Below are 21,916 nucleotides of genomic sequence, written 5' to 3' on the forward strand. Positions count from 1 at the left end.
AGGAAGCATTTGTCATTTTCTAGTTATCATGGGCCTATTGGTTCTTGGGGGTCACTCCATGCTGGGACTCAGATCTGGGGCCTCAGACATGCCACATACTTGTTTAGCCACACCCTGGGCCTACATTTTTAACTAAGATGTTTTGAAAATAATTCGATGTTGTCCTTTCGAAAAATATTCCAGAGGGCAGTGTGCAGGGAGATAGCTTTAAGGGCAGGAGCACAGGCCAAGCATGTGTGAGGTTTTGTGTTCTGCCTTGACACTGCATGACCCCCCAGCCCCCAACATGTGCCACCCTGGTCGCCCCTAAGTACTACAGGCATTGCCCCTACCCTCAAATAGAAAGTACTTGTAACTATTATAAGTGATCCTAAGAAAAAAAAACTTTCTTGGGAACTTTTTACATGTATTTCCCATGGAGAGAATTGAGCACTTCTTTTCTTAGACTTTCTGTCTAGTGTTTAACCCTCCTCATTAGAGGGCACCCCACCAGGGTACACTGGTGTGATGGGGGCAGTGTTGGAATTATGTGCCATGTGAAACCAGTAGTACTATTGTAAATGACAGATTCTCAATTAAAAATTATTTTAAATTTAAAGAGAAGAAAACCCCTTTTTCTTTCCTGCTTGTATTGATCCTCTCTTTGTAAAAATTTGTTGGATGAAGACTATAGGAATAAAGTACTTACAAAGGTTCTGAGTTTCCTTACTCTCAATTGTGAAGAGGAATTCCTTTTATGGTGTTAATTTTGTTCTTTGATGTGTGATAAACTTTGGTGCTCATTGATGCTACCAGACAGACATTTATTATTACTGCAAACATCTTCAAATTAAGATTGAGACCCTGTACAGCTCGCTACAGTAGCTTCCTGTCTCTGAGTGGTGCTCAAAAGAAGGTCAGTATGTTTGGGCGACAGGCCATTGGCAGAAGGATAATGTGAATCCTGTCTGTTGATTGCTAATAGTGCATTAAAAGTTTGAGAACTTGGAAAAAAAAAAGCTTGAGAACTTGGAATAAAAGACAATAAAAATTAAGCTAATAGTTCAGAAGCCCAGTGAGGTTTATGTTTTAGGTGGTTTGTGTCTCCCTGAAGTTTGGAGGTTATTTTCTTATAAAGTTCTACCAGTGCCTTATATATCTTGGATATTAACTCCTTAGCTGATGGGTATTGGGTAATTAATTTTTCCTATTCCGTGGCCTGTCTCTGTATTTTGGTCACCATTTCTTTTGAGGTGCAAACGCCTCTTAGCTTAATATAGACCCATTTGCTTATCTTTGTTTACACTTGCTTGATCAGCGGTGTTTCATCTTTAAGGATGCCTTTATCTTCAAAGTCATGGAGGATTTTGCCTACTTTTTCCTCCATGTATCTTATGGATTCAAATCTGATATAGAGGTCTTAATTCATTTTGATTTGACTTTCGTGCCTGGCATTAGACAGAGGTCTGAGTTCATTTTTTTTTTTTTTGCATGTAACTTGTCCAGTTTTCCCAGCACCACTTGTTGAAGAGGCTTTCCTTGCTCCACTTCATAATTCTTGCTTCTATATCAAAGATTAAATGATTATATATTTGAGGGTGTGTGTCAGGATAGTCTTATTACACTGATCTGCTGGTCTTTATTCCAATATAACACTGTTTTATTATACTATACAATTACTGCTTTGTAGTACAGTTTGAAGTTGGGGAAGGTGATGCCACCCAATCTTCTTTTCTCCAAGTATTGCTTTAGCAATTCGTGGGGGTTTATTGTTCCATATAAATATAAATGTTAGGAGTATTTGGTCTATTTCTTTGAAAAATGTCATGGGTATTCTTATAGGGGTTGCACTGAATCTGTATAATGCCTTGGAGTATTATCATTTTGATAATGTTAATCCTCCCGATCCATGAACAGGGAGTGTCTCCATTTCTTCATGTCCTCTTTTATTTCCTGAAGTGTTTTGTAGTTTTCTATATTCAGGTCTTTTACTTCTTTAGTTAAGCTGATTCCAAGGTCTTTGATTTTCTGAGGCACACTTGTGAATGGAATTGTTCTTTTAATATTTCTTTCTTCTCTTTCATTTTTTATATATAGGAAATCCATGGGCTGGAGCAACAGCACAGCGGGTAGGGCGCTTGCCTTGCATGCAGCCGACCTGGGCTGATCCCAGTTTGATTCCTCCGCCCCTCTCAGAGAGCTCGGCAAGCTACCAAGAGTGTAGCTCCCGCACGGCAAAGCCTGGCAAGCTACCGTGTCATATTCAATATTCCCAAAACAGTAATAAGTCTCACAATGGAGATGTTACTAGTGCCTGCTTGAGCAAATCGATGAACAACGGGAGGACAGTGACAGTGCTACAAGAAATCCATGGACTTTGGGGTATTGATTTTGTAACCTGCTACTTTACAAACCGATTGTTTCTAGGAGCTTTTTTGCAGAGTCTTGAGGATTTTCTAAGTATAGTATCATGTCATCTTCAAAAATTTAACTCTTCCTTTCCTGTCTGGATGCCCCTGAAATCTTTTTCTTGCCTAACTGCTTTGGTAAGTACTTCCAGTACTATATTGAATGGTAGTGGCAACTTTGTCTTGTTCCCATCTTAGAGGGAAGGCTTGTTTTTCCCCATTGAGAATCATGCTCACTGTGGGTTTATGATAGATAGCTTTGAGTATACTGAGGAAAGTTCCTTCAATTCCCATTTTTTTGAGAATTTTTATCATAAATGAGTGCCAGATCTTGTCAAATGCTTTCTCTGTATCTATTGATAGGATCATGGTTTTTATCTTTTTGTTTTATTGATATGGTATATTATGTGAGTGTTAAACCATCCTTGCATCCCCAGGTTGTGGTATATGATATTTTTGATGAGTTGTTAGATTCTGTTTGCTAATATTTTGTTGAGGATCTTTGTGTCTGTGTTTATCAGGGATATTGGCCTGTAACTCTCTTTTTTTTGTGGTGTCTCTGTCTGCTTTTGGTATTAGGGTGATATATGCCTCATAGAAACTGTTTGGAAGTGTTTCTGTTTCTTCCATTTTCTGGAAAAGCTTGAACAGGATTGGGAGTAGATCCTCTTTAAAGGGTTGGAAGAATTCACTGGTGAATCTATCTGGGTCATGGCTTTTATTTTTTTTATTTTTTTATTTTTATTTTTTTAATTTTAATATATATTTTTAATTATAGTCATGAAAATGGACCTAAACATTTTTACATAACAATGCTAAGCTTATAAAGCTGAAGCCTCTATTCAACAATTATTGTGCTAAAATCATGCTTGAATATAGTGAGAAATTTCAATATGTACAAGTATTCCATAAATACAAAACTTAAAACTCAATGTCATTATCTCTTAGCAGTATAAAGAAATGATCTACAGGATTGTTTTCTTGTTAAACATAAAAATAAGCAAGATGTGTATTTAAGAAATTTCTAATTCACAAATATCAAAAATTATTTTTCATGTTATGCATTTATAACTTCTTGTGATTTGACAAATGTGGAAGTACTGGAAGTAGAATAGTCAAAGATTATAAACACTTAACATTGTACAATAGCCCTTATGTGGATTAGTAAATATGAACAACTTAAATAGCTTTTAATAGTCTTTTTTTTTCCTTTTTTTTTCCACCAGGAGGATTATTCCATAGCATAGAGGCCAGCCGGGCATTCTAGGGGAAAGGGCAGCTCAGATAGAGAAGGGAGCACCAAATAAAGGGTGTTTGGAGGATCCTCCCAGGAGGGGAGATGCATGTTGAAAGTAGACTATGGACTGAACCTGTCTGCCACTCAATGCCTTTTTTGCAGACCACAACACCCAAAAGAAGAGAGAGAACACAAGGGATTGCCCTGCCACAGAGGCAGGGTGGGATGGGGGGATAGGGGTGGGGGGGATATTATCCATGGTGGTGGAAAATGGGCATTGGTGGAGGGATGGGTATTTGATCATTATATAATCGAAACCCAAGCACAAAAAATTGTAAATCTACAACTGTACCTCATGGTGTTTCACTAATAATAAAAAAAAATTTAAAAAAAACATGGCTTTTATTTTTCAGGAGACTTTTGATTGCTGTTTCAATTTCCTCAGTAGTGATAGGTCTGCTTAGGTATTCCAGATCTTCGTGGGTCAGCCTTTGGAGGTTATAGGAGTCCAGGAATTAATCTATTTTTTTGAGGTTCTGTTGTTTCATGGCATAAAGATTCTCAAAGTAATCTCTGATGTTCTTTTGACTTTCTGTGGTTTCTGTTGTGTTGTCCCCTCTTTCATTTCTGATTCTGTTTGTTAGGGGTCTTTATCTTTGTGAGTCTTGCTAGTAGTTTATTGATCTTTATTTTCTTGAAGAACTAGTTCTTCAAGATTGATTTTTTTGGGGGGGTTGTATTTTTGGGCTCCCAGCTCATTAATTTTCACTCTAACTTTTATTATTTTTTTCCTCATGCCTCGTTTGGGCTCGTTTTTTTTGGTCATTTTCCAAGATGTTATGTTGTGAGGTTAAATTACTTATGTAGGCTTACTCTTCCTTACAGAGCTATAACCTTTCCTCTTAAACACTGCTTTTGCCTTGTCCTGTAAGTTCTGGTATCTCACATCTTCATTCTCATTTGTTTACAGGATTCTTTTGATTTCTTCTCAAAGCCACTAGTTATTCAGTAGTGAGCTGTTTAATTTCCAGGTATTTGATTTGAGTCTCCATTTCTTTGATTCACTTCTATTTTCAGTGCATCATGGTCTGAGAAGATTGATAATACAATTTTTATCCTCTTAATTTTATGGAGGTATGTTTTGTGGCCCAGCATGTGGCCTATCTTAGAGAATGTCCCATGTGCACTGGAGAAGAATATGTGTTCAGCTTTTGGGGGATGAAAAGTCATATATATATATATATATATATATATATATATGTTGGGTTCAATATATATATATATATATATATATATATATATATATATATACTAAACCTCTCTTTCATTTCTTCTCTCAAATAATATATGCCTTTGATGAGCTTTAGTCTGGTTGATCTATCAAGAGGTGATAAATCTCCAGCTATTATCGGGATGCTATCAATGTCTTTTGTTTTAACTATTTTGCTGGTCTCTCATTAGGTGCAGTTACATTTAGGAGTGCAAGTTCTTCCTGAGTGTACAGATCCCTTGATCATTAAGAAATGTCTCATATCTGCCACACAGGCGGGGGGTGTGTAGGTGGGAGGGGGGTATATTGGGGTTCTTGGTGGCGGAAAATGTGTACTGGTGAAGGGACGGGTGTTTGATCATTGTATGACTGACCGAGACTTAAACTGAAAGGCTTTGCTATTGTTCTCATGGTGATTCAATAAATAAAATTTAAAAAAAAAAGAAATGTCTCATACCCTTCTTCAATCTGAAGTCTATGTATGGCCACCCTAGCTTTTTCTTGAGAGAATTGTTTGCTTGTAGAATTGTTTTCCAACCTTTGACTTTGAATCTATGTTCTGACTGTTCAGATGTGTTTCTTGCAGCAGCAAGCTGTTGGGTTCAATTTTCTGATCCATTCTGTCACCCTGTGTCTCTTAGTTGGTGTGTTTAATCGATTCACATTGAAAGATATTATTGTTATGAGGGTTGTCCCATTTTCTGCAGGAGTTTTTGTGTGTTTGAGGGGCTTTTCTTGTCTTAAAGTAGCCTATTAATTTTTCCTGTGACCATGATTTTGAGTCTATGAAATTCCTGAGTTGTTTTTCTGTGAAGCTGTGCATTGTTCCCTCAAGTATGAATAACAGTCTAGCTTGGTAAAGTGTTCTTGGTCACAGTCATGGTCCTCCTGTTGTTCATCGATTTGCTCGAGTGGGCCCAGTAACGTCTCCATTATGAGACTTGTTGTTACTGTGCTTGGCATATCAAGTACGTCACGGGCAGCTTGCCAGGCTCGTGTGGGCAAGATACTCTCGGTAGCTTGCCGGGCTCTCCAAGAGGTGCGGAGGAATCGAACTCGGGTCGACCATGTTGGCTGTGTGCAAGGCAAACGCCCTACCACTGTGCTATCGCTCCAGCCCTTGGTGAGGAATTAATTTCTTTAGTTTTTTGCTATATTCTCCCACTGTTTCTGGGCCCAGAGAATTTTGTCAGATAAATCTGCTGTAAATATTAAGGCTGCTCCTTTATAAGCAGTTTCCTTCTTGCAGTTTCAGTATGCTATCTCTATCTGTAGTTTTCGTCATTCTGATTAGGATGTGTCTTGGAGTATTTTAATTTGGATTTATTTTATCTGGTATCCTTTGGGCCTCCTGAACCTGGGTAAATGCGTTCTTCAGCTCTGGGAACATCTTAATAATGATTTTGACAGTTGCTCTTCATCAGGGTTTTCTGTCTGTTGGGAATCCAATTATTCCAGTGTAATTCTTCTTGATTTCATCCCAGTTTTCTCTTGACATCTGTTGGTTTATTTTGAGACTCTTTTTTATCTTCTGCTGTTGTCAGGAGATTCTCTGCACTTCATCTTGGAGCCCACTGATTCTGTCCTCAGCAGTTGTTACTCTGCTGCTGAGACCTTCCAGAATTTTTCATTTCACCTGCTAAGTTTTTCAGGTCTGTCATTTCTGCTTATGTTGTTGTGTGGTTAGTGGCCTGCAGTTAGTATGTCTTTGTATGTTACAGTGAGTTATGGAGAGGTGAAGAAATGTGAGACTGGGTTCACTAGTACCTCTAATATAGGATTTAGATGAAGTAACTTTGAGCGAACATGCTAGTATTTGTGTGGTTCTGGGGTTAGAGAATTTAGAGGGATACCACGAGGGGTAGTTCTGGGGGTGACAGGCTGAGGCTCCAGGCTTCACTTTGTGTGGGGGCCAGACTTCAGGCGGGAGGAGCGTGAAAAGCCCACCATGGTCCACACACCCAAGTTTAAGAAGTTATATCAATGGGTTGGGGTCCTGGCAGAGGAGACAAATCTGGGGTGAAATGCTGAAGGGCCAGGCTTCCCTTTGGGTGGGGGCTAGACTTTAGGCAGGGAAAGGGAGATGAGCCCCTGTGTCCCCTGAAATTTGTATATTTGATGGGATTATTAGGTACTGGCATTACGTGTTTTAGTTTTTAACTCCTTAACTAAAGCGTTTCATTTACTACTTTTTCTTGACAGAGTGGAGAGGAAGAAAGATGATTTCATTACCCACAAATAATACGGGGGCTGGAGAGAAAGTACAATGGATAAGGCACTTGTCATGAATGTGGCTAACATGAGTTCAATCCTTGGCACCCCGTGTGGTCCCCCAAACCTCACATGGACTGATCCCTTACCAGACAGAACCAAAAGTCTGCCTTAAACACTGTCAGGTGTGGCCCCCAAACACACACACACACACACACACACACACACACACACACACACAGAGAATAAATGTCATTCAAATAGGAAGAACACGTATGGTTCTATTTGCTGTCCTACTCCTTTTTCTTTTATTTTGAAGGTGATGTATTTAAAATCTTAAACTACCTCTAGAGATACTATAAAAAGACAGGGCCTAGATCATTTGCGTTTGGTTGGGAACACAGATTGGGGGAGTAAGCTTCTAAGGCATCTCTCTTCACTTTGTTGGCTGCTTTTCTCCCTGCCTTGTGCTGACAGTGCCCTGGGCACAGCTGGGCACAGCTCGGCCTCAGCCTGTGGCTGAGTGAGTAACTCACTCCCACATAAGCTGGCTCTGGCTGGCTCTGCCTTGAATTGCCCTATTATTCTGTTTGGTTGGCTGGATGATGTATTCTCTTGAGAAATTGTATCAAGGCAAAAACTGAATCACATGGAGTATTTAGAACAAGTAAATTGACTTAAAATGGCATTTTTTCTTTAAAAGGTATCTAAATGTAGGGAGAATGTACAATATTGAAACAAAGATGATGATTAGAGCAGTTTTAGTCCTGACAGTTTCACTCTCCCATACTCATCACTGAAAAAAAAAATCCCCTTTCTTCAGATTGCCCCTCAGAATCAATATTTTCCCATTTCAATTCTTCATATATATTGAAACATAGCATACATAGCACTTTTGTTTTTATGTTAAAATTCATCATTTTCAGGGATTTTTTAGGTCATAATATTCCATTTGATTATGTTATGAGGCATTTATCCTCTTGTAGAGGTTTTTTCAAGTTTCAGAAAAGTTTTGATTAATGACACAGAATTCATCATCTAATGCATTTCTAAGTTTTACTTATGTTTTGGACATTCAGAACCCACTTTCAAGACTTTTTTCTTGCAAAATTGCAACTCTGTGCCCATTAAGCAGCTCAGCTTACAGCAGCTTCACACACACCTTCACCTGTGCTTTGGCTGTTATTTCTTGGTTCCTATGTGAGTGTGTGAAATGAATCAGTGCTTCTTCCTTTCCTCTTCCAGCATTGGTTTTGGCATTTCACCCTTATGCTCCTTGGGAACATTTCTAGTCTCCCAACTAAGTAGACTTTTTGATTAAGCAGGTATCAGAAAGTAAAGTACGTTCAGTTAAGTAAAGTACGAACATAAAGTACCTGGCAGGGGAGATACCGTGATCATACCAACTAAGCAGGCTGAAACTGATTAAGCATATGTTGGACTGGAGGGAGAGTCCAAGGATTAAGGCCTTTGCTGTGCATGTGGTGGACCCCATGTAGATGCCAGGATCATGTGATCCCCCAAGCATCATTGAATGCAACTTTGGAGGCCCCTAAGCATCTTTGGGGGCAGTGGTCAGTCCCAACACCAACGGCCCAAGCAGCACTGTTTTGGCATGCTTCCCATGGAGCTATCAGGCTTAGTTGCAGGAGAGATACTATGATCATAAAGTATGTTGGGTTGAAAACCCCAAGTGAAATTGACAAATGCAGTTTACTGGACACCTGGTCCCTTGCAGCAGGAGGAGAAGGCTGCTTCTGGATCAGGGACCCCCTGGGATGGGGCCTACAGAGAGGGCGGCACGGAAGAAACAAGTTTCCATCAGGCTGGTTTTTCACTTCAATTGCAAGATGGGATATGAAGTACCCTGGGTGCCATGAATAATTGATAGTTGTGGCTCTCAGAAGCCTAATTTTAGTCAGGTCCAAGAAGCCGATGTAGCAGCATCAGGCCCTAGTTTCAGCTTCTTCCATTTCTCAAATGACAAAGTGGTTAGTATATAAGCAAAGAAAGTGGGGAAAGGGAGCCACCATAGAGATCAGTGCTCGCTTGGACTGTCTGTTGCTGAGAGGCAGAGTTCTGTCCTTCCTTCCCTGACTCGCATTCCTGGGAACCTGCTGTTTCTGAGGAGGGATGAGGAGGGATGGGGTCAGAACTGCATCATGGACACTGGCTGAGGCACAGTGTACTGATGTAGTACACTGGCCCTGAGCACCCTGGGATGGGGGTCTACAGTGTGTCCACATGTAGTGGAAGTTACTGTGTGCCACCAGGGGAGGGGTGGCAGTGACTGCACGAGGTGCCCCTGGTGAGAAGTGCTGCGAACCTGTCACAGGGATGCGTGTGAGGTTTGAATGTCCTATTGGGGGGGTGAGGGCAGTCAGCTTGGGTCTGCTGTAGAGTTGTGTGTGTTTCCAAATATTGGATCTAAGTAGATGAACATTTACGGGTCTGCATAGTGCAGTGGGTAGGGCACTTGCCTTATCCACATAGTACAAGTTAGCGGTTTATATTTGTACCAATTGTGAATCTCAAATAGTCTCATTCTTTAAATTGAATTGGTATGATTTGGCTTATACATAAATCAAATCATCATATTAATATGTGGGAATGGTTAAGGGTCTGTGGATGGGATAAGTGAGTTTAAGTCAGTGGTAAAAACCCTTTGACTACCTTTAAAAATACTTTGTGCAAAGTTTTGAAAATGTTTTGCATTTTAGAATATAAATCATTTTCTTTTGACCATATGTTTGCAGTTATCAGTTTGGTTTACTAAGATTGTCTGTCTCTATTATACTTGACTATAATATTTGCTTTGCTTTAGAGTCATGCAAATTCTGTTTCTGCACACAAATCTGTGAACTCCTCATCTCTTAACTTTTTTCTTCAGATAATTTACTTAAAGAAGTTAATGAAACCTCTTTGTATTAGGAACATAGAGTAATCGTGATCTATGAAAGGAATTTAATACAGAAATTTTCAATAAAAATAATTTATTTTTTTTAACAGAAATCACAGTCCACTAATGAGTTTTGGAGCCAGCTTTGTCAGTTTTTTGGTAAGTTGATATGGGGAGTGATATTGGGATGAAAGAAACATGATAAAATGTTTTTCAGTGGTTACTGGCAGTTAAATAAGCATCTGAAGAAATCCCTTAGAACTAAACCCCTCAGTTTAGAACTGGAATTAAGTTTTTGCCTGCTAACAAATGCCATTTTTTAAAAAGCCTTTACTTCCAAAATAATATATTTTTACATTCAAAATATTTTTCAAAATAAGTGTGCAATTGAAAGATCTTTCCCAAATAAAAATGTGTTGAAGAAAAACAATTAAAGCAAACAGGTCAGACTTTGAAATAATAGAAATTTGCTTAAAAAATAAATTAGACGTAAAGTTTGCTAGCATTACATTTTCAAGTGTTGAGATTTAGGAATTGAGGAAAGAGTTTGCAGTTAGATTTTAAAGTAAATCGGGCCCTGTAGAAAATGAAATACTTTCATTTTTTTCAGAAACAGATTTCAGGGCTGAAATGATAGTACATCAGGTAGGGAGCTTATTTTCCACGTGGCTGACCTGGGTTCGATCCCTGGCATCCTATAGGATCCCCCAAGCCCACCAGTTGTGATCTCGGAGCACAGAGCCAGGAGTAAGCCTTGAGCACCTCTGAGTGTGGCCCCAAAACAGAAAAAGCACCTTATAAGCTACTTTCGAGCATACAAATTTAAAAAAACAAAAACTACCATAAGAAAAAAGAAATCTTAGGGTTTTTTTTTTTTGGCATTTTGGGTTGCACCTAGTGATGTTCAGGGGTCACTCCTGGCTCTAACTACCATAAGAAAAAAAAATCTTAGTGTTTTTTTTGGGGGGCATTTTGGGTCGCACCCAGCGATGTTCAGGGGTCACTCCTGGCCCTGCACTCAGGAATTACCCGTGGTGGTGCTCAGGGGACCATATGGGATGTTGGGAATTGAATCCGGGTCAGCCGCGTGCAAGGCAAACGCCCTACCCTCTGTACTATCGTTCCAGCCCCAAGAAAAAAATCGTAGGTGCCACAGGTTGAACCCCAGGCCTGGCACATTGGAGGCAGGCACTCTACCACAGGGCCATAACCATTACCCTATCAGAGAGATGTTAGCAACAGCAAATGTTCTGAATAGAACTTGAGAGGTATACAATGAATGTAGATTTATGAGGGTGATAGTAAGTGGCTGGGCTGTGGTGGGCTGTGGGCAGCCTGGCAGAGTCCACCCCAAGCTCCACCAGCTTCTGTGACATAGATTTTTGTTTGAGCTAATGATTTCTGCTTACTGTCAGGTAATAAAACAATAGTTTGATTTGAGGAACGTGGTCCTGGGTGAGACCATCAGTGAGTGCTTAGCTGGATGCGGGCTTCAGGGGTTGGAAGCTGTGTCAGGGCTGAGATTTGGGTGGGAAGGAAGACTTGGGCAACGGAGACTGGCTGGTTTGGCTAGAGTGAAAGGTAGGTTAGAAATCCCTTAGAGCTTAGAACTAGAATCAAGTTGAGGTGGCCCAGAATGCCCTGGAGGGCCGGGTGCAACTGTAGTGGGTGGCAGGTAGGTCCAGTGAGCTGTGCACCTGGAGTACTTTCAGCTCAGAAACCTGAGGAGTAAAAGTAGGTTTGCAGCAGGTGTTGGCAGATTGTCCTTATCCTGACAGATGTAGCCTCCTAAGACCTACTAGGTTCAGGTACCTGAAAATAAGTTGATTGTGGATTTTTTTTTCACTTTGGAAAATATAATATTAGTTTCATGTAAGTGACCCTTTAGAATGTTCATTGGTCCCTGAAAAACACCAGTGCCTTTTTGGTGAGGGAGTGGGAAGAGGGCTCGCCTGGCAGTGCTGGCTCTGCGCTGGCTCCTGGCTAAGCTCTGGGGTTCATATTCCATACCTGGAATCAAACCAACTGAGCACAAGGCAAGCACCTTATCCACTGCACTGTCTCTTGGCCCAAAGCACAGTGCTTTTTATAGAGATACTGGAAACTGTTGCTTCACTAGTGTTTCTGGGTAGTATTTGATAAATTCACTCATCAATTTGGATAGAATACACTTTTTTTTGGTCATAATCCAACAATGTTCAGGGCTTACTCCTGGCTCTGTGTTCAAGGTTAACTCCTGGCAGGGCTCAGGGGACCATATGGGATGCTGGGAACTGCCGGATGCAAGGCAAGTGCTCTACCTGCTATCCTAGCTTTCCAGCATCCAGAAAAATGAATAAAATTTTCAGCATCTTATACAAACTGAATAAGGGGGACCATTTAAATTATACAAGGTTTTTGTTACTGTATGTAATAACACGCAAAAAAATCACAGAACAGTAATCTCAGGGACATTTATTAACAATATATTTTCATGCTGGTGTATTAGAGATACATTCCTATTTCATATCAAAATTGTAGGGTTTTTTTAAAATGATATGGGTATGCTGTAACATTTTGAAATATTTACCTGGAACAAATCATAGTATTTTTTTCCTACTTTGCAGACTTTTTGTAATAAGTAGGCTTGAATTTTTAAGCTCTGATGGATTCATTCACTTTTTTTTCTTGCAAGAATGCCATGATGACGTTTGAGGAAGAAAAAATGCAGCTGGCATGTGATGATTTAAAAACGACAGAAAAGCTGTGTGAAAGTGAAGAGGCAGGAGTAATTGAAACAATCAAGAATAAAATTAAAAAGAATGTGAGTATTGTGTCATTAGGTTTTGAATTGTGTGACACTTAACATCCTTAGAACTTTTCTCCTGCTCTTGGTTCTCCTTTTGTTTTTCTTTGGGGGCCACACCCAGCTGTGCGCAGGCCTTGCCTTTGGCTTTGTTCTCAGGGCTCATTTCTGGAGGGGCTTGGGGGACCATATGGGGTGCAAGAGAATGAACCCAAATCAGCCGCTTAGAAGGCAAGTCCTCAACCCTTAGAATATGATAGAAAACACTAAATGTTTCACACAGTTTTTGAGCACCTGAAACATTTATTTCTTAAAACAGCTCCCCCACCCCCAACCGCCACACACATTTTCACTGTCTCTGTGTCTCTGTCTCTGTCTCTCTCTCTCTCTCTCTCCCGCCTCTCCCCCCACTTCTTTTGTCTTTAGAGACATTTAGAATAAAGGAGGCAGGGAGAGGAGGATTGGTATCTGAGAATTATCTTCCAAGATGGAATTTGACATGGCATGTGACTTTTTTTATGACACTCTCCTCTGAAATTCAGTATATTGTTTTTTGGTCATAATTCAGGAATTTGGCTGTTTTTTTCCAGCTCTCACCAGCCTTTGGGTTATAAATTAAGTACAAATAACTTCATCATTTGCTTTTTTTCTGATTTTTGTTTTCACTTCAAAAGTCTAGGATTCGGGCTGGAGCAATAGCACAGCGGGTAGGGCATTTGCCTTGTACTCGGCCAACGCGGGTTCCATTCCCAGCATCCCATATGGTCCCCCGAGCACCGCCAGGAGTGATTCCTGAGTGCAGAGCCAGTAGTAACCCCTGTGCATCTCCAGGTGTGACCCAAAAAGCAAAAAAAAAAAAAAAAGTCTAGGATTCAGAGAAGCATCCTCCTCCCAATTTTCCCGATATCACATGCATTAACTAATGACCAGATCATGCCAGGTTATTGACATCAAAACTGTGCCCTCCTTTCATAGGCTCCCTCAGGCCTGTCCAGGTTGCTTCCCCTCAGCCATTGCTTAGAGTCCACCTTGTGAAAGCCAGGGATAGGCCAGCAATGCTATTTTCTGGTGCTCCCTGATTATACTCTCCAAACCATCTATTTAAGTGGTGACCAAGTCCTACTGATTCTTTAATCATTAGTCCTCTGTCTCCTGAGTCCAGCGACTTCTTTCCATCCTCGTTGCCATTCCCCAGATCAGCCACCATCCTTATTTGCCTAGGACAGTCTCATGACATTTCTGTCTCTGGTCTCACCTGTGTCCTAATTTCTTCTCTGTAATGTAGACACCAAGATAAGACATCAAGTTATTCCCTTCCTTTTCAGTGTCTCCACCTCCAATCATTGCCATAAAATCCCAAACTATTTCATGAGGCTTAGTTGGCAGTTGTCTTTTCTTTACCTAAGATATTCTTTCTCCTCCTGACCTGATTCTGGTTCATTCTTGAGTTCTTTCTAGATGCGATCTCTTCTGCAGACTCCTGCTTGAACCCCCAGCCTCCGTTGGGTATGTCCTCTAGGTCCTTGGAGTTTGGGGTACTATATCCTTCAGAACACTTAATAATCACATGGTAATAATGTCAGCATCTTCCCCCTTAGATTATAAGCTTGTTTATATGCCTGCCCTCCATATTTAGTACCATATCTAGCATATATGTTAATAATTAACATTCTCAATGGGTCCTTGCAGTTTAAAAAGCATTTTCACATATAATATCTCATTAGCCCTTCTAACCACCTGGCCTAGGTATTATTGTAAAGAAACACAAGCCTCAGTAGACTGAAGTTTACCTAAGCCAACAGAATAATGGCTGCTGGAGATTAGCTCAGGAGCAATAGCAACTGTATTGATCTATGCAAATCTAGAAACACGAAGCCAGTCATTCTATCCTGTGTACTACTGTCATGTTTGCAGAAATTCTGCTACTCTTTACATTTTTTGGGAGAACGTGGGGGATGTTGTTTAACCTATTTTGTTTGGATTTATTTTGTATTAGAAATTCATAGTGGTTTTTATTCATTTAGAATAATTCATTTACAATAAAATTTAACATTTCCCAAAAAAGTGTTTTTGGCTTACTTTTTTTGAGGGGGGGCATACCCAGCAGTGCTCAGGGCTTCTGGCAATTCTCGGGGGACTATATGGAGTGCCAGGTATTGAACCCAGCTCAGCCAGGTACAAGGCAAGTGTCTTAGCTGCTGTACTAGCTCTCCAGCTCCTGATTTTGCTTATGTTATAGAGACTGTCACCATAGAAGTTTTAAAAGAAATTTCAGATTTAAATTGTGATTCATTCAAATCAAATTTTAAATCCCAAGGTATTTTCTCTTTAATTAAACTGTAACTGGTTTCCAACCTTCGTGTCTCAGTTGGGCACCAAAGGATTAGTCTTCCGAGGAATAGAGGGCTGCAAAATGACTTTTGAGATTATCTACTTGGAAGTGGGGTGTATATTTTTCTTTCAGCAATTTTATTTTGTTTTGTGTCAGTAAGAAAAGAAAGGCAGTAAATATCTACAAAGTTTTGTGTTGGCTTTCATGTTTCTCTTGAATCTGGTTTCTGTGAATATTTGCCTTTGAATTGCAGTGTTCGACATTGTATTCGTAACAGAACAAAGGGAATATGCATCTACCTGGTCTGGAGCATCAGTTTGGTCTTAGATTTCAGTAGCTGCCATACTTAACAATTTCTTTGTTACATTTTTCTACACACTAAAGAAGCAATTTGGAAGGAGAGTTGTTTTGGGAGTGATTTACCGGTGTGCACCTTCTTCCCCCACACAGGTGGATGTCCGAAAGTCCACCCCTTCGACTGTGGACCGGCTTCAGAGGCAAATCATCATAGCTGACTGTCAGGTTTACTTGGCTGTGCTCTCATTTGTGAAACAAGAATTGTCAGGTATGCCGAGCATCCTTTCATTGACTGTCCCTGTGCTGTGAGCACGGTTGGTAAAGCTCCTGCATGAATGTGCCTTCTTATCTCAGGCTTTGAAAACATAGGGCTTTTTGGGACGCCTTAGGATTTATTATTTGTAACATTGTAATTACAAATGCTTAGTGTGTGTTTAGTGGAGCAGCATTAGCCCAAAAGTCAGTGTTTTGTCCTCTTATCTCCCAATAATTCTGTCTTAGTGAAATTATCAATGCCTTAGATATTAAATTATCAATAGCTATCTACAGAGAGATTTAATACATTTTCCTTGTGGGAATAAGTCTTGCTATCAACATTTAAATAAAATATAAATATAACTGGCTTAGCTTTGTTTGCAGAAAGTGTCATTGTGAATATACCAAAGATTCTCTTGTATACTTGAGTGTACTACATTTTGACAACTTCCTGAGGGATATATGCTAATTTTTTTTTACCACATTCAGATTGTAAAGTTACAGGGTTTTGTAATTTTATTATCTGAGTGATACTCAAAAGGAGTCTCTAGTAGGTTACTGTAGGACCCATAATATGGCACCTGTCAGGCCATTATAGACATATGTATATGTGTACGCATATGTATGGACATATGTCACAGTTGCTCTGATACTGTGAGAAGAGCAACTTAAATTTTTGTAAAAAGAAAATTCCTAAAGGAAATCAAGCAGAATTCAGTCAGGAAAAGTTTCTTCCAACAGGAATTGAAGAAGGGCATGTTGCCATTTTCTTTGTACATGTTGAGAGATTTTTTTTTTCTTCTTGCCTTTCCTTCTCCCTTCCCATCTTATACTTAAGAATGCTTTTGTCCTATATGACACAAGTCAAGAGTGGAATTGAACTTTATTTTGACCTCCAATTTGGGGCTTCCTAAAACATTTTATTCTTTTCAATTAAGTTCTTAGATTGTATATTGACCTTTTGCTTCTTGTTGTTGTTCATTCTCTTAATCCTTATCCTGGGAGTCTTGTAATATTTGTATGATTGAGGGTTCATGGCTCATGTGAGTCTAGTGCAGTAATATCCAGAGTCTCCATTAAGCACCATACTGACAAGTATTAAAGAGCGTGTAACTCTCAGAACCTCTTTAAGACTCGTGCTTTGCTTTTTTTGGTGTTCTTGTACTTAACACTCAAGTTTTTTTTTTTTTTAAATTTTTATTAGTGGAAACACCATGAGGTACAGTTGCAAACTTACAAATTTTTGTGCTTGGGTTTCAGTTATACAGTGATCGAGTACCCATCCCTCCACCAGTGCCCATTTTTTACCACAATGATCCCAGTATCCCCCACCCCATCCCACCCTGCCTCTGTGGCGGGGCATTCCCTTTTGTTTACTCTCTCCTTTTGGGTGCTGTGGTTTGCAAAAGAGGCATTGAGTGGCAGTCATGTTCGGTTTATAGTCTACTTTCAGCATGCATCTCCCATCCTGGGAGGATCCTCCCAACACCCTTTACTTGGTATTCCCTTCTCTATTTCTTGTTTCTTCATATTTCTTCAAAATTTTGAATCTGTTAGTTTTTTTTACATACTTTATTCTTAGTTTATTTTAATATATTCTTCCTCTAACTCAAAATTTCAAAATGTAACTTTATATAATAGCGTATTTGTTTTTTCATATGCATGAAGGTGCCCTAATATCCAATTCCTCTTGGTCACTGAGATTTGATTTGATTGTCTGGTTTTTCTTTTGAGTACTGAAGCTGAACTTACTTTTTAATTTATCTACAGGTTGTATTTTTTTAACAAGTTATCTCCACAGCCTTTATCCATTCTCCTAATCTATTACTACAAATTATTTAATGCTGTTTATCAGAGTGTTAGCAATAATCTTGATTCTTACTGAAGTTACAAAACTTATTGAATGTGACACTAATACTGATGAATATTGATTCTTCCTGAAGTTACAAAACTTATTGAACGTGACACTAATACTGATGAATATGAAAGCTGCAGGTTCTAATCAATATGGGTAGTTTCCATTTGCTTTATGAACAGTACTATTTCAAACAAATGTAACACAAAGTGTGCTTAATTTCTTTTTCAGCATCCCACTAGGTTATTAAACTATAGAAAATTTACATTTTTAGTGGGTTTTAAAAAACTTTAAAAGAATTTTTTTTCTTAACCCAACACTACCAAGTGCATTGGACCTGAACTATAATAATTAAACTTAAAAATATATCTGCCGGAAAGTCAAGAAGGAACCTTAGATGATTGGTGGAGGAATGAGGTGGTGGGATTGGAAGTGGGAACATTGAATACCTGAAATGTTATTGTAAACACTTTATAAATTACTGTGGCTAACAATTTTAAAATAAAAAAAGGCTTCTGCACAGTAAAAACAGAAAGAGGAAACTATATTCCCCAAATGTGTGGGTTTAAAAAAAAAGGAAAAGTTATGAGTAGTTACCTTGGGGTAGAATGAGCTCCATTTGCCATGTTTTGTGAAACAGACAAAGGAAGTAGAGGGAACACCCATTCTCCCAGACAGTGGGGGTTCCTGGGTGACATTTTAAGCCCTTCACATTTTCCTATGCTTCTTTTCACTTGAACTTTTAAATGATGAATTGTCCTATAATTTCCCATGTTACATTCAGAGTGTCTTTTAGATTGATTAGCTAAGGGCTTTTTATTTTTCTAACAGTGGGTATGTTTTACAGTCATAATAAAAGGTTGTTTTAAAACCCATTTGATGACATTGCCGCTTAATTTTATTATGTTCACTATTTATTTTTTATTTGATGGTAGGTCCTGGCCTCACTTTTCTTGGCATATTATGTATGTGCTTGGTAAATTTCCCTCCAGTGGGATTGTAGTCCTTATTTTACAGGGAAGGCCATGGGAGCCTAAGAATTGGCTTCAGTGAAGCCTATGTACATGAAGGTCATTAAAGATTTGGTTGAGGGGCTGGGGCAATAGCACAGTGGTAGGGCGTTTGCCTTGCATGTGATCAACCCGGGTTCAATTCCCAGCATCCCATATGGTCCCCTAAGCACCGCCAGGAGTAATTCCTGACTGCAGAGTCAGGAGTAACCCCTGTGCATTGCCAGGTGTAACCCAAAAAGAAAAAAAATGATTTAGTCAGAGTTGAACAATTTATGGAGCTTGATAGTGTTGTTAGAACCTGGAACTGAACCTTGGGTTTCTTATTTCGTACCTGAATTTTTAGTATTCTCACCGTTTTTTCATCATCTTTGGTGGCTTGAGCCACATTCTCTGAATGGCCCAGAAACCCGTTTTTTTCGGGCCTCTTCCTCACCACATACCCTTCTTTAGTCCCTACACTTCATGCTGTGCAGCTAACACCAGGCAGAGCAGAACAATTTGCTCATACCCTACATCTCCAGGCTGCCGCCTTCTGTATGTTGCCATCAGGGCCATCTTTCTGATACAGGTGCCTGTACTTCAGATATTTACCTGTTCTTCATCCACCTGCAATCCAGACAGACTGGCTGGCAAGCTGGAATCCCATCCTTTTCATGGCCTTCATGCCTTTTCCTGCTCTGCACTGAGCTAAGCAGCTCCTTGTAGCTCCATGAATGCCCTCCTGACTCCCGGCACTGTCCACTCCCTATGAAATGCTCCTGCCCTCTTTGTCCTGTTGTGAGTTGCCAGATGCAATTCATTTGCTTCTTCCTTTACTCCTGTCTCATTCCCTTCATCATCTGTTTTTTTTCTTTAGCTCTAGATACACCCTAATTATGCAGGCTGAAGGAACCTGAGAGATAGTAGAGGGGTTAAGGCATCTCCCTTGCATGTGACTGTCTCCAGTTCTATTACCAGCACCATATATGGTCTTCTGAGCACTTTCAGGAGGACCCTTGAGCACAGAACCAGGAGTAAGCCCTGAGCACCGCTGGGTGTGGTCTCCAAACCTAAAACTACCACCAGTCAACAACAAAACATGACTGGTTTGAACACAGCAGCACACATATTTCACATGTCTGCCTGTAGTATTAGAGTAGAACCCCAGAGGACAGAGGCTCTGTCTGCCATCTGCACTGCATCTGTTGTGCATGTGCTGTATGTCAGACACCATGAGAGCAGAATTCGAAGGAGCTGGAGAAGGGGATAGTGCTCTTGCCTGGACGGAACTGATGGTCGAATCGGAGAGAGGAGGAGGGAACAATTCTTAGTCCGATGGTACTTTGTACTAGTCGACCTCTGTAAGTTGCAGAGGCTACGTAGGGAGCAGGAGTCCCATCCTGCCTGAGCACTGAGCAGGGTTATCAAGCATAGAAGTCTGTTCCTTCTTCCTGCCCCCGCACCTGATCATCTATATCATCTATATTTGCCTGACTCAAAGCTGATTGTGTTGTGTGGATACTAGAGAAGAGGGACAGAGGGAAGGTGAGGCCACTCAGAAAGGAAATTCATAATATCAAGCCCCAAAGATGCTCCAAGAATCATTGGGTTAAGTGGGTCGGCAGGCTAGGGGAGAGCTAAGGCTAAGGAGGTGTGCTAAGCATCATCATTTCCCCCACTGTTAATGTGAGTCACAGGGAATTTACATCCCTTTTAGGCATAATCAGCCTCTTCTGGAACAGGCGAATAGGCAGGATGCTATAGTTGAAGCCTGGCTGAGAAACCTTTGAAAATGGTCCAAGATCAGTTTAGCATGACTTGACCATTCCGTTCCCCAGATGCAAAAGGGGCGTACTTGGGACCTCCTGCCCCTCGTCTCACGACTGGTAACTGTGGCCTCAGGAGGAAGGTGGAGGCGCTTTGCTTCTCTGCTCACTGTGCCCTTCTCTGCGGGCAGGAAGCAGGAGCTGAATGATTTATAGCTGACCTTTCAGAGGAGCTGGCGGAAGGCAGCGCAGGCCGTGCACTGTTGACTCCGGCTCTCTCTGGGTGCTGGAAGCGGTGGCTGCCCGTCGTCATCCATCATCATCCTAACTTACTTGGCCGTGGCTCCTCCAGCTGGAGGGGGTGTGTGCTCAGACACTTTGTTCCCAGTATTTGGGACAGAGGGAGGAGGGTGAATCCTTGAGAATCTGTTTTAGTGCTAAATTGAACTTTGTAAATTTTCCGAAGAAGTGTCTCTCTCCACTTATATTAACTGCTTTGCACGTAGATATCATCTGAGAACTTAGCACCTGGGGTTCTTTTTGACCTTACTTGAAGAGTGTGAAAGCTTGTTATGATGCATGACAGCCTTGGCATTAAGGTCCTCTTGAGGCCAGAAATTGACCATAGGGTAAATCAGTTTCATATTCTACAAAAAAAGGAGTTGTACCTTTTTTTAAAAATAATTTTTCTAAAAACTTTATTGAATCACCATGAGATAGTTACAAGCTTTCATGTTTGGGTTACAATCACACAATGATCAAATACCCATCCCTCCACCAGTGCACATTCCCTACCACCAGTATCCCCGGTATACCCCCTTTTTCCCACCCTCCCCCTGCCTCCATGGCAGACAATATTCCCCATACTCTCTCTCTACTTTTGGGCATTATGGTTTGCAATACACATCCTGAAAGGTTGTCATGTTTGGTCCTTTATCTACTGTCAGCACACATCTCCCATCCCAACTGGTTCTTCCAGCCATCATTTTCTTAGTGATCCCTTCTCTATTCCAGCTGCCTTCTCCCTTTTGCTCATGAGACAGGCTTTTAACTATGGAGCAGTCTTCCTCAACAGTGTATCTACTGCCCTTAGGTGTCAGCTCATATTATGTTATTTTATACTACACAAATGAGTGCAGTTCTTCTATGTCTGTCCCTCTCTTTCTGACTCATTTCACTTAGCATGATACTCTCCATGTCTATCCATTTGTAAGCAAAGTTCATGACTTCATCTCTCCTGACAGCTGCATAGTATTCCATTGTGTAGGTAGATGTACCAAAGTTTCTATAACCAGTCATCTGTTCAAGGGCACTTGGGTTGTTTTCAGATTTTGACTGTTGTGAACAGTGCTGCAATGAACATATAGGTACAGATGTCATTTCTACTGTGCTTTTTTGCATCCTCAGGATATATTCCCAGAAGTGGTATTGTGTGGTCATATGGAAGCTCAATTTCTAGTTTTTGAAGGACTGTCCATATTGTTTTCCAGCAAGGCTGAACTAGTGGGCATTCCCACCAACAGTGAAAGAGCGTCCTTTTCCCCACATCCCCGCCAGCGCTGGTTGCTTTTGTTCTTTTGAATGTGTGCCAGTCTCTGTGGTGTGAGCTGATATCTCTTTGTTGTTTTGA

At 40.4% G+C, this 21,916-nt stretch overlaps 1 protein-coding gene across 1 annotated transcript in view; it reads left to right on the plus strand.

The window, feature by feature from the left end:
• TTC39C (tetratricopeptide repeat domain 39C) overlaps positions 1–21,916 on the plus strand; it is a 112,699-nt gene that overhangs the window by 39,199 nt on the left and 51,584 nt on the right. The window contains exons 2-4 of the mRNA XM_056138094.1: positions 10,115–10,163; positions 12,679–12,807; positions 15,572–15,686. Of these exons, the coding sequence (XP_055994069.1) occupies positions 10,115–10,163; positions 12,679–12,807; positions 15,572–15,686 (293 nt within the window). The remainder of the gene's footprint in view (positions 1–10,114; positions 10,164–12,678; positions 12,808–15,571; positions 15,687–21,916) is intronic.

This window comes from Sorex fumeus, unplaced genomic scaffold (genome assembly GCF_029834395.1).
Source record: "Sorex fumeus unplaced genomic scaffold, SorFum_2.1 ptg000128l, whole genome shotgun sequence".
Lineage (NCBI taxonomy): Eukaryota > Metazoa > Chordata > Mammalia > Eulipotyphla > Soricidae > Sorex > Sorex fumeus.